Genomic DNA, 11,376 nt, shown 5'->3' on the forward strand with positions numbered 1-11,376 from the left:
GAAATTAAAGCCTGACCAGAAATATATGACTATTGTCAGGAGGGCGCTGTTATTCTGATGCATGTCGTGACAGTTCAGTTTAGTATGAAGAAAATAGTTCTAATGAAATTCCGCAACATGGCGCGTAGTCATATATTTCCGTTCAGGCTTTATGTGAACAAGGAAAAAAACCTTCCAATGAAATTGAAAATTTCATTTCACGCCTTTTCTACAGACAAGATTGTAAATTTTTATGGCAAAAAAAACAAGAAGTTAAAGCGTGCGTGAAGCGTGAAATGCGTGAAATGTCATGGAAATGTCAAACTCAAACCTCAAACCAGGGAGAATAGAAGTATAAAGGAGGAACATCTGTCGAAGTACAACAATCGCAAAAATGACCGGCTGAGGCCTTGTAATTGCAGTTACAAATCTCTCCGCTTGGAGCGCATGTCTCGCTCAATGATCAGCGATGTGACACTGACATGACATTAGACGTTCTTTTCTCTAGGCTGATTTCGTCAGACTGAGCAAGTCAAGACGTAGTCCCGTGGTAGTGCGCTGGCTTCGTACGCAGATGTTCTCGGGTTCGATTCTGACAGCGATCTTTTTGCTTTTGACGTGATAACGTCTAATAACTCGTTACTACGGGCTGCATGCACGAAAAAGATGATGTCATTGTCCCGTTCCTCAAGGCCACCAAGCAAGAGCAAGTGGTTTGTGTATGGACGGTTGTGGTATAAGCAAAAGGGGCCCGATTTTAGGACTTAGAAAATTTTTGTTAAAAATTTTCATTTATTATTTTTGAGTGTTTGTAATTTAAAAACATGAAAGATTGCATTAAAATAAGCATCTTTTATAGAATGAAGTTGCTTGAAAAACCTACTTATTTAGGAGTTAGAGCAGTACGAAGTTGCGAATTTTCCCATAGTATTTACTAAGGCGCCAGAGACAGAAAATTTACGATGATTTTTTTTACCAATATAACCTATGTTAATAGTGATAAATCATATAGAACACGTTTAAATAAGGATGTTGTCGCGAAACACGCGATGATTGTAAAAATTGTAAATAGCAACATTATGAAGAAAAGAAAAAATAAGTAAATTTGTCTATGGGTGAGTGACATCTTGTTTTCATATTTTGTGAGTAAACTCTTAAACTTTAAATTCATAAACTATATTAGAATCAGTGTTTGTGCACGAAGATCTCCAATTCGCAGTTAACGAGATAAAGCTAAGTATTTAGAATAAACCAATATTTATAAATATCCCAATTAGAAAGTATAAAACGACGATCGACATGATGAATTAATTTATATGTTACCATGCTTTCATGAACTCTAATTTCTTTAGCCATGTCGGGCTGGATAGAGACTATAGAAATTGTGGATACGGTGCACCGTCGTCTTAGTATCAGATCTGGAGATGTCTTCCATATAGGTTGTTTCGAGATTTCCAGAACCTTAGCACGTGAGCTTCATGTTTGTAGTCAGGAGATCCAACAGAGTGACTGGCATAACCTGATGAATGAGGGATGTATGTTGAATGTTCGCATGTGTCCACCTTTGAGAATGTCTTGAACGTTTAAACCCAATAATTCTTATTGTGTGAAATAATTCCTAACCTTGATCTATCCATAACTGTGTCTTAGATTAAGTGCTTAGTGATTCAGAAGGAATCAATTTAACAATCTTTAAACAGATTGGAGAGATGACTACCATTAGCTGTTAATGAAAGGCTGCGATGGTTGGGGACCTTCGGAGCACTGTAACATATATATATATAGAGGTAAGGATGACCACATTATAATAATAATATTGATGCCTTATAATTGAGATATCAAGTTTTCTAAACCCAGATTAATTATATATATAAAAGCGAAGCAGTAACTGAATATTCACTGAGTTATAATTCAATGAGAACTCAGGCCAGTATTTATGATTAAAGGAACACTAAATAACTATTACTAATTATCATAATCAAATATGTATTGAATATCCCCCTTTGGTACATATTTTTGGTGGAATGATGATGGGGATCTGATTAATGAGCATATATTCTACTTATATTTGCTATAAAGTAAACAAAGGCTTCAATAAAACGAATGTAGTCATCCTATTTTGAAATACAGTCAGAAAGATAAATAAATGAGAATAATTAAATCATGTGATTGAGGCGACATCTGTGGAGGAGCGGTGCAAATACATTCTACAATACATGGACCCTGAAAGGGTGTAGTAAGATTGGTACTTAATTTACAGTATCTTAAATCATAAGTACCTCGTTTATAGTACTTAAAATATGTTATCATGTCAAAACATTTTCAGCATAATCTCAGGTGGAAGCTTCAGGCGACGAATTCTTCAAAATAAAGAAATTGTTTGTACTTTATTTATTATACCCTCAGTTTGTGATACCCTTTTCAGCTAAAGATTGGATAGAGTGGTCTTCATAGTTTGACTACTCTCTCATAGATGGCGTTAAAGCGAGAGAGTCTTCATGGTTTGACTACTCTCTCATAGATGGCGTTAGAACGAGAGAGTCTTCATGGTTTGACTACTCTCTCATAGATGGCGTTAGCGCGAGAGAGTCTTCATGGTGTGACTACTCTCTCATAGATGGCGTTAGCATAGGAGGAGACTTTTAGTTTGGCTACTCTTCCGCAGATGGCGTTGTCAACCGTATATTGGAAAATCGATATTGAAAATCCTTTTATTTGTAAATAAATTCGACTTTCAATAATGAAAATTAATCACAGTAAATAATAAATTAATTTATGCCATTATTTAAATAAGAATTTTGGCAAAATTTGAAATTGAAATAAGTATTTCCGATCACTGAACGAAACGTATTAGTGAAGTGACATTAATGACGTTTTTACAGTAAGCAATCACCATCAGTGTGGAAGAGAACTTTGTTTATTTGCAAGTTAGATAAACTTTCAAGCAAAAGTGCTCGTGAATCAAAAATAAGGAACAAGCTATTGTCCTTACAGGTGAGAACATTTATGTTACATACTTCTAAAGCGTTTTGTTAAGTATTAGAGATAAAATGAAATCACAATGGCGGAAACTTTCCGCAATTTATAAATTGAATTAAATTGTCACTGATTTTAAACTACAAATACTAGGAAACACCTCATAATAAAGTAATTGTTATTTACTCACTAAGGTTTCCCATCGCACATGGAAATGTGAGAAAATTTCACGTGAAAAGGCTACTTATTGGAAATCAGTTTCTTGAATAAATCAGGTACGTAAATTTCCTACTTACAGTGAAATGATTTGTCCTAAAAGATTGAACTACTCTCTCACAACTAAACTCACATTGATACTAGATAAATAACTAATTGATAATGAGAAATAAATCAGTTTATAATAGTTACATACTACATTGTTTATCAAAGACAATTAAGTACAAATAAATATAACATAAGAGAATTACTTGTGAGTAATGATGTCACATTTACATTTCATACTATGAAGGATCCCTTTGTGAAAGGGGCAGTTTAAAATTACTAAAGCAGTGTTGGCTACCTGAAATTACATGTGATCTTAAGTATTGTCTGATAACACATAATAAATTAGATATTTGTGTTATATGAAGTGAACATTTAAAATAAAGCACATGGAGTAATGAATGAAATTAAGTTTAGTCATTCTAAACTAAATAAACAATGAGTAGTCAATTGCATTAATGAAAAATAAATAAATGAAAAGGGTTTAATTAAAAGAATTGTTTGTGCTGTCTGTGAATATTTAAAATTAAAACTAGAAATTGTTTCTAAGATCCCTGTTACATTAAAGACAGACCCAATGTGCATGGTCATGGCCAGGTCGAATCAAGTCAATTAACGGTGGCAAACAAAAGGTTGTGTCATCTGGTCGGTAACCATCCTAAGCCGAAATAGTGGGACTTCGATTCGAAAATTAAATATACCCAAGGGTTTGGCCAGGTTGAATCAAGTCAATTAACGGTGGCAAACAAAAGGTGTCATCTGGTCGGTAACTATCCTAAGCCGAAATAGTGGGACTTCGATTCGAAAATTAAATATACCCAAGGGTTTGGACAGGTTGAGTCAAGTCAATTAACGATGGCAAACAAAAGGTGTCATCTGGTCGGCAACTATCCTAAGCCGAAATAGTGGGACTTGGATTCAAAGATTAAATATACCCAAGGGTTTGGCCAGGTTGAATCAAGTCAATTAACGGTGGCAAACAAAAGATTGTGTCATCTGGTCGGTAACTATCCTAAGCCGAAATAGTGGGACTTGGATTCAAAAATTAAATTAACCCAAGGGTATGGCCAGTTCAAACCAAGTCAATTAACGGTGGCAAACAAAAGATTGTGTCATCTGGTCGGTAACTATCCTAAGCCGAAATAGTGGGACTTGGATTCAAAAATTAAATTAACCCAAGGGTATGGCCAGTTCAAACCAAGTCAATTAACGGTGGCAAACAAAAGATTGTGTCATCTGGTCGGTAACTATCCTAAGCCGAAATAGTGGGACTTGGATTCAAAAATTAAATTAACCCAAGGGTATGGCCAGTTCAAACCAAGTCAATTAACGGTGGCAAACAAAGGGTTGTGTCATCGGGTCGGTAACCAAACTAAGCCGAAATACTGGGACTTGGATTTGAAATTAATAATGATCAAGGCATGGTCGTGTCAGCTCCAGGTCAATTAAGAGTAATAAACTATAAGATGTGTCACTCCGGTTTGGTAATTAGGGCCTGTGTGCCTAAACCAAACCATGTGGGACCTGGATATGAATATTAATTAATAAAAGGGATTAGTTTCACGTCCAAATTAAATTAATGAAACATTTAAATGTAAAGTTTGTCATGTTCGGGTATTAAAATTAAATAAACTAAGCCGAACTATGTGAGGGACGTGAATATAATAAAGTTTTGATTGACAAGTTTAATTTCTAGAATGACGACCAGTAATTAATAAAGTTTAATATATACCATAAAGGGATATTGGTCGATGAAATAAATTCACAGTCGGTACAATCAATCAGCAAATTTTAACTAGAAAGTCACTTACCGTAAACAAATTAATGAATAACACTGAGTCTATTAAGAGACTATATGAATAACCGTGGAATTATGATGATTTCAGGTTTCATTATAAGAATTGCAGTATTTTGAAAAAATGGAAGAAATCCATATAGAAAGATTAAATAAATTTGTGTCAGAAATAAAGAATCTATCTAATAAAGCCAAGGAGCTTTGTGCGTCAAGATCATGGAATGATGAAGAATATGATCAAGCTAAGATCACTACAGCTAAGTTGCAAGCTGTAGTTACCCGTTTCAATACAGAATTGTACCAGTATTTTAAGATGGCTAGTAACCCTAATGCGGATGATATAAGCATCTTAACAACTGAACAATTAGAAGGGGAAGAGTCCTTGGCTGAGATCAAGTCACGAATTCTATCCCAAAGGGAAAAAACTAATACTTCCTCCTTCCAAAGAAAGCCCAACGTCAAATGCAATATGCGTAAGAAATTTAAACCAACTTTGACAGCGTTTACAAAGACATATCATAACAAAAGAAAACTAATTGATGAAGAGAATACCTCTGCACCTGTTCAAAAGAAAGGGAAGTTTTCATGCATATTCTGTAGTGGAAATCATTTCAACGATGAGTGTACCAAAGTCAAATCATTGCAACTCAGAAAGGCAAAACTGAATAATCGCTGCTACAAGTGCTTAGGGCTGGGCCATTTAGGAAGAATGTGCAAAGCTAAAATACAAACTTGCCCGCATTGTGGTAAAAGGGGACAGCACAATAGAGCACTCTGTCCATCTAGGGACCAGTCTAAGAAAGAAACGACCACTTCTTTACATGTCAGTGACTGCGGATCTACTGTGCTTGAGACGATAATTGTCAACGCTATAGGAAGAGACAAAACTGCACAGAAATGCCGTGTACTTTTAGATAACGGCAGTATGAGGAGCTACGTCTTACAAAGTGTTGCGAAAAATCTCAATTTAGAACCTGAAGAAAACCATCACCTCACAGTATTCACTTTCGGTAAGGAAGAACCGCGCGAAATTGAAAGCCCTCTAGTTAGACTTTGTCTGCAATCGAAAAATAATAACTCAAGGATTATATATGTCAATGTAGTACCTACAATCACGAGAGAAGTATGCACACAAAATAAAGATTTCTTAGACTGGGAACACCACAATAAGTATGTTTTAGCCGATGACGGATCTCTGGAGGATCGCATTGATATCCTGATTGGTAACGATTACTATCAATCCATTATGTTGCCTGAAAGGGTAGAAATAAAAGAAAATTTATATCTTGTGAACTCAATGTTTGGTTGGATCTTATCCGGTCGGTCAAGAAAGGAAAGGGGAGATGATTTATCTGCACTCACGTACTTTCAGGCCGCATACGAAACCAAATTAAATGAACCTGACTTGCCACTGGACAATGCATCGATGAAGACTTTATGGGATCTAGAATCTATAGGTATCGTCGACTCACCTAACACAAATAGAGAAGGAGAAGCTATTAAACACTTTAATGAAAATACCAAGCTAGTGGAAAGCCGATATTATGTCAGTTGGCCTTGGCAGGATTATCCCCCAGAGTTACCCACCAACTATGGATTAGCATATGGAAGACTGGTAGGACTAGTAAAAAGACTAGATAAAAACACCTTGTCGATATACGACAAGACACTGAATGAACAATTACAGAGAGGAATTATAGAAAGGGTCCCTAATGTTAAAGAGAAGAAACATCCTGTACATTACTTACCTTTTCACGGAGTAATGGCTCCAGGTAAGGCTCTCAGACTAGTGTATGATGCCTCAGCAAAGGTAAAGAATCAGAAAAGTCTTAATGAATGCTTATATGCTGGTCCCATGATGCTGGAAGATCTAACTGGTCTATTGATTCAATTTAGATGTCACGATATAGGATTGACAGCAGATGTTGAAAAGGCATTTCTACAAGTTGGATTGAATAATGACGATAGAGATGTAACTAGATTTCTATGGCTTAAGAATACTGAAAAACCTGTTACAGAAAACAATCTTGTACAATACAGATTCACTAGAGTTCCCTTTGGAATTATATCCAGTCCATTCTTGTTAAATGCGACGATCAAAACTCATCTCCAAACATGCGAAGGAAATTACACAAAACAACTTGCTAAAAACATATATGTAGACAATTTACTTACCGGTACAGAATCATTAGATGAAGCAATCGACTTGTACAAAGAGGCAAAGGAAAAGTTCTCCGATATATCAATGAACCTACGAGAATGGAGCTCTAACTCAAAGGATTTTCTTGATCAAATACCAGATGCAGCACCAGAAACAACAGTGAAAACTTTAGGTTTAAACTGGAAATTACAAGAAGACTCATTACATCTTAGAGCACAGATAAACAAGACAAATGCTATAACTAAAAGAGGAATTCTTAAAACCATTGCTGCAATATATGATCCGTGTGGCTTTAGTGTACCCATAGTATTACCAGCCAAGTTACTTCTACAAAAACTATGGAAGGAAAAGATCAAATGGGACAGCTCGTTATCTAATGAAAGGAAACAAGAATGGATAAATATACGGGAAGACCTAGATGAAATTCAATCAATAAGTCTACCAAGAAAGATGACTGTACCAAATGAGAAGAAAGCACAATTGCATTGTTTCACAGATTCTTCGATGGTGGCATATGCGGCTGTTGTATACTTGGTACAAGGAAATAACGTACAATTTGTGATAGGTAAATCAAGACTTATACCCATCAAAGATCAAGAAAATCTGAAGATACCTAAACTCGAATTGTTGGGCGTTTTAATTGGAAGTAGACTTATAAACTATGTACTACAATTCCTGCAGTTGAATATAAGTGAGATGATATTATGGACTGACAGCCAAATAGTGAAAAGCTGGTTTTACTCAGACAAACTATTGGAACCGTTCGTGTCCAGAAGAATACAAGAAATCAAAAAGAACAAAAAACTGGTTGTGAGATATGTTCCATCTGGACAAAATCCAGCTGATGTCGCAACGCGGCCGAATGCCTCATCAGAAGAGAGGAAAAGGTGGCTAGAAGGACCCGTCTTCTTAAAACATGATGTGAAAACTTGGCCGAAAAATCCGAATATTGAAGTTTCTCTTCTATTGGGGGAGGGTCCGTCCAAGACAGAAGAACATCAAGGAGCAAAAGCCTTGTCAACCAAATCTTGTTCTGGGCCTAACCAAGACCCTGAAGTACAAGAAATAAGACAGCTACAAGAAAAATGGTTTTTAGAAGAAGTACAAGGAAAAAAGACAAGTCTAGCTCGCAACTTAGGTTTGTTCTGTGACACAAATGGAATCTTACGCTGTGACGGTCGCTTGACATATTCAGATTTAACATTTGATGCAAAACATCCAATCCTTTTGCCAAAAGATTGTGAATTTACTGAAAAACTCATAAAAGAGACTCATGAAAGGAATCTTCATGTTGGGGTACCTCATACCTTAAGCCTTATACGTCAGAAATATTGGATACCTCAAGGAAGATCAAGGGTCCAAAAAACGATAGGTAAATGTCCAAGATGTGTGAAACACGGAGGAGGTCCATACGAACTACCCAAGACTCCTGCATTACCGGTAGAAAGAGTAAAGTATACAACTGCATTTACTTACACAGGAGCAGACTACTTCGGACCCATGACCGTAAAGACAGAAAACGGTCCAAGGAAAAGATGGATCTGTTTGTTTACATGTCTAGTGATAAGAGCAATACACTTGGAAGTTGTTAAGGACCTGAGCACCAGTGAGTGCCTCATGGCATTTAGAAGATTCATAGCCACTAGAGGGGTGCCAGCACTTATATTGACTGATAATGCAACACAATTCAGACTGCTAGGGGAAACACTTGCAGATGAAGAAAGATTCAAAACTAACTTGAAATGGAAGTTTATCCCCCAACTGGCCCCTTGGCATGGCGGAGTATATGAAAGATTGATTTCTATAGTGAAACATTGTTTAAAAAGAACGTTGGAAAAGCACATTTTAACTGATAACCAGTTATTGACAATAATGAAAGAATCTGAGGCAGTAATCAATTCAAGACCGCTCACATATGTGGGAGCAAATGTAGATCACATTCTCAAACCTGCAGATTTTCTGACACCAGGAAAGTGTTTCAGTGTCGAAGTACTCACTGAAAGCTTACCATTATCCGGTTCACTTATTAAAAAACAACTTATAGAAGGATGGAACCGAGGCAACATGATAATGGCCGAATACAAGGAAATGTTCTTAAACCAGTACTTGTTGAGCTTAAGAGAAAGATATCGAAATTCACCCAAACAAGCAAGGGTGAGGTGTCAGAGAATTCCAAGGATTGGAGATGTAGTACAAATAAAGGGTGAAGCCAAGAATAGGGAAGGATGGAAGGTGGGAACAATCTCAGAATTAATCAAAGGAAAAGACGGTTTATGTAGAATTGCAAAGGTTAAAGTAGAAAACGGTGTATTCACAAGGTCAATAGCACATTTATATCCTTTGGAAGCTGATGAAGATACGTCTTTCCAAGATCCTATCAGAACATCCTTAGACAATGAAGCTAGAGGCGTATGCATTAACTTAGAAGAAGAAGAATCTCAGACCTTACCATTGAGAACTAATGAGACTCAGGCGTACGACTCTACAAGTGCAGGAAGTTCTGAGGACAATCATAAAAATTCAAATAATGATATCGAAAATGAATTAAATTTAAATGACCACAGTGAATTGTTGATAGATTCAGATTTGACACAAAGAGAGGATACTGCTCCAGTACAAACTCCCATTACTGACACAGAATCTGACAATGAAGAAGCCTCGAGTCAAGCTGTTGATTCAGGTGCTCAACGCAGAACTGCCGCGGTCCAAGCTATGCAAAAAATTCATAGATGGACGCGAGATTTGATGTCAGCCATAAATTAATTTCTGAGAGGCGGGAGTGTCGCGAAACACGCGATGATTGTAAAAATTGTAAATAGCAACATTATGAAGAAAAGAAAAAATAAGTAAATTTGTCTATGGGTGAGTGACATCTTGTTTTCATATTTTGTGAGTAAACTCTTAAACTTTAAATTCATAAACTATATTAGAATCAGTGTTTGTGCACGAAGATCTCCAATTCGCAGTTAACGAGATAAAGCTAAGTATTTAGAATAAACCAATATTTATAAATATCCCAATTAGAAAGTATAAAACGACGATCGACATGATGAATTAATTTATATGTTACCATGCTTTCATGAACTCTAATTTCTTTAGCCATGTCGGGCTGGATAGAGACTATAGAAATTGTGGATACGGTGCACCGTCGTCTTAGTATCAGATCTGGAGATGTCTTCCATATAGGTTGTTTCGAGATTTCCAGAACCTTAGCACGTGAGCTTCATGTTTGTAGTCAGGAGATCCAACAGAGTGACTGGCATAACCTGATGAATGAGGGATGTATGTTGAATGTTCGCATGTGTCCACCTTTGAGAATGTCTTGAACGTTTAAACCCAATAATTCTTATTGTGTGAAATAATTCCTAACCTTGATCTATCCATAACTGTGTCTTAGATTAAGTGCTTAGTGATTCAGAAGGAATCAATTTAACAATCTTTAAACAGATTGGAGAGATGACTACCATTAGCTGTTAATGAAAGGCTGCGATGGTTGGGGACCTTCGGAGCACTGTAACATATATATATATAGAGGTAAGGATGACCACATTATAATAATAATATTGATGCCTTATAATTGAGATATCAAGTTTTCTAAACCCAGATTAATTATATATATAAAAGCGAAGCAGTAACTGAATATTCACTGAGTTATAATTCAATGAGAACTCAGGCCAGTATTTATGATTAAAGGAACACTAAATAACTATTACTAATTATCATAATCAAATATGTATTGAATATCCCCCTTTGGTACAGATGTTTTGTTATATAAACTTTTTCTTTTCCATTAATATTTACTGAGATATTAGGGTTCTAAGATTAGTAAATGGCACTAGCACTTTAATAAAATTAACGCGTGTCTCGCAAATGGTCTAGGATACAAAATGACGACTTTTATATAGGTATAGGTTAGGTTCGTTAGTTATCTTCAAACGGCCGAAGGCCAAACTGCACAGAATAGGAGCCCCGCGTAAGCGTAAGCGGGGCTCCGTCGATATCGCTTTCTGTCTCTGGCGCCTTAGTAATGCTACGGGAAAATTTTGCAACTTTGCACCACTCTAACTCCTAAATTAGTAGGTTTTTAAAAAACTTTAATTTATAAAAGATGCTTATTTTAATGCATTCTTTCAAATAAGAACAAAAAAACGTGAAAAAAGTCCCAGAATCGGGCCCCTTTTGCTATACTCTGACCACCCCTGTC

At 36.2% G+C, this 11,376-nt stretch overlaps 2 protein-coding genes across 2 annotated transcripts; both read left to right on the forward strand.

Moving 5' to 3' along the window:
• Positions 1-2,840: 2,840 nt before the first annotated feature.
• On the forward strand, positions 2,841-8,241 carry LOC125237334. Its single transcript, XM_048144327.1, has 4 exons — positions 2,841-2,973; positions 3,150-3,230; positions 5,103-8,059; positions 8,148-8,241. The coding sequence occupies exons 3-4, from the start codon at positions 5,136-5,138 to the stop codon at positions 8,239-8,241; spliced, it is 3,018 nt and encodes a 1,005-aa protein (XP_048000284.1). The 5' UTR covers positions 2,841-2,973; positions 3,150-3,230; positions 5,103-5,135.
• LOC125237541 lies at positions 8,230-10,694 on the forward strand. The gene is made up of 2 exons (XM_048144664.1): positions 8,230-10,034; positions 10,620-10,694. Exon 1 carries the CDS (start codon positions 8,673-8,675, stop codon positions 9,933-9,935), a length of 1,263 nt encoding a protein of 420 aa, XP_048000621.1. The 5' UTR covers positions 8,230-8,672; the 3' UTR covers positions 9,936-10,034; positions 10,620-10,694.
• Positions 10,695-11,376: the final 682 nt, after the last annotated feature.

Source organism: Leguminivora glycinivorella, chromosome 21 (genome assembly GCF_023078275.1).
Source record: "Leguminivora glycinivorella isolate SPB_JAAS2020 chromosome 21, LegGlyc_1.1, whole genome shotgun sequence".
NCBI lineage: Eukaryota > Metazoa > Arthropoda > Insecta > Lepidoptera > Tortricidae > Leguminivora > Leguminivora glycinivorella.